The 2,041-nt window shown below is 41.3% G+C and overlaps 1 protein-coding gene across 1 annotated transcript in view; it reads left to right on the forward strand.

Moving 5' to 3' along the window:
- IFT88 (intraflagellar transport 88) overlaps positions 1-2,041 on the forward strand; it is an 87,887-nt gene that overhangs the window by 5,694 nt on the left and 80,152 nt on the right. Inside the window, exon 3 of the mRNA XM_019525082.1 lies at positions 335-397. Within this exon, the coding sequence (XP_019380627.1) occupies positions 335-397 (63 nt within the window). The remainder of the gene's footprint in view (positions 1-334; positions 398-2,041) is intronic.

A 2,041-nucleotide genomic window follows, 5' to 3' on the forward strand; every position in this document is an offset into this window, starting at 1 on the left:
GGGCGGCTAGAGTCTGGAACCAGCTTCCAAGTGAGGTGGTGCAGGCTCCCACCCTGGGGGTTTTTAAGAGGAGGTTGGATGACCACCTTACTGGGGTCATTTGACCCCAGTGCTCTTCCTGCCATGGCAGGGGGTCGGACTAGATGATCTGCTCAGGTCCCTTCTGACCCTAGAAACTATGAAACTATGAAAAGTTTTCAATAGATTGATCAAGTAGTATAATTATAGCCTACTGACAATAAAAATTGTATTTTGGCTGTATCAACAAGTAAAAGTAGTTTAGAATTAAAATCTGTCTGTTTTGGATGACTGTTATGCTTTTGACTTATTTTAGGATTTAGAAAATGATGCCGCTTTTCAGCAGGCTCTGAGAACCAGTCATGGTAGAAGACCCCCAGTAAGTATATTTTGAAATATATTAAAATATTTATTAATATTCTCCAGATCTCTGTTTTTATTTTTGGCTCTGCCACTTGCTTAAGTATACTTCTTAATCTCTCTGTGCTTTGCTAAAATAAGCATAAAACCTTTAGGCAGACAAGGTTCTTTGGGTAAATATAATATCTTTATTAAACCAACTAAATAGTTGGAAAAAATGTTCTTTGCAAGCTTTTGGGGACAAACGCATTTCTTCAGGCATAGGGAGAGTCTGCTGTTGTTTTGTGTTCTCCTGGATGGAATAGAAGTCAATATGCAAACTGCAGGTCTGTGAAAATGCAAATGCTTGGCTGTTGAGTATCAGAGGTCATGGGAGACGTCAGGAGTGAGACAGGTGGGTTGTGGAGGGTAAGAGGGGAATCTTGACCTGGTGATAGAAAGTAGCTGGTAAAATGTAGAGCAGTTACCTGGGGTTATTGGATGGCAGGCAGATTAAGTCCAGGAATTGTGATGGTTCTGTTGTCCATTCCTGGATCTTACTTGTCCATACCTGTACCTCCCGAAATGTAGTGTCTTATCCAGTACACTAAATGCCCTGATGGAAAATATGTAGGAAAAACGAAACAACCACTGTATACCAGAATGAATGCACACCAAAAATCTATCAAAGACAAAAATACCCAATTAAGTGTAGGTGCACACTTCTCACAAGACAACCACTCACTTTCCAATCTCTCAGTTCTAATCCCTCAAAGGGAATTTACAAAACACCTTTCGTAGATGAGCCAATGAACTTCACTTCATAAGTCTACTGGATACAAAAAATCATGGACTAAATATAGATATTGGGTTTATGGTACATTATAACCTGCCTGCCATCCGATAGTCTTAAACCACAAATGACACACATTGAAGAAGCCCTGAACATTAAACTGACATTACTTAGTGTAGAAATTATTTAGCAGATAAACATGGTTACATACAAATTCTTCTGCTCAATCCCATTTAAAAGCTTTACTATTACCTGAACTAGTGTGACACCTGGGCCTGAATGTTCCAGCACAACTTTCATCCAGCCAGTATCAACATACTGATTTTCATGTCAGCTTCCTGTAACATACAAGTGTCTTACATTGAAGCCGCAACTGTTGTGTGTGGACAAATAACTGCCATGCACATGAGTTGCATATTTATAAACAGGAATTGTATTTATTATAATTGGTCAACACTGTTGAGCATCTTTGCGACCCCATTTTTTATCGTTGCGAGCCCAAGTGTGACATTTAGAACTAGAGATGCATCGATACATTGGTCCAGTATCAGATTGGTACTGATATAAAGAAAACTGGTTGTATTGGATATCATAGTTTCATAATTTCTAGGGTCGGAAGGGACCTGAGCAGATCATCTAGTCCGACCCCCTGCCATGGCAGGAAGAAGTACTGGGATCAAACGACCCCAGCAAGGTGTTCATCTAACATCCTCTTAAAAACCCCCAGGGTAGGAGCCTGCACCACCTCTCTTGGAAGTTGGTTCCAGACCCTAGCCGCCCTGACCGTGAAATAGCGCCTCCTGATGTTTAACCTAAACCTACCCTCTGCCAGCTTGTGACTGTTATTCCTGGTCACTCCTGGCAGTGCTCGGGGGAACAGTGACTCCCCCA

This window comes from Gavialis gangeticus, unplaced genomic scaffold (genome assembly GCF_001723915.1).
Source record: "Gavialis gangeticus isolate Ggan-Ray unplaced genomic scaffold, GavGan_comp1, whole genome shotgun sequence".
NCBI classification, from domain to species: domain Eukaryota; kingdom Metazoa; phylum Chordata; order Crocodylia; family Gavialidae; genus Gavialis; species Gavialis gangeticus.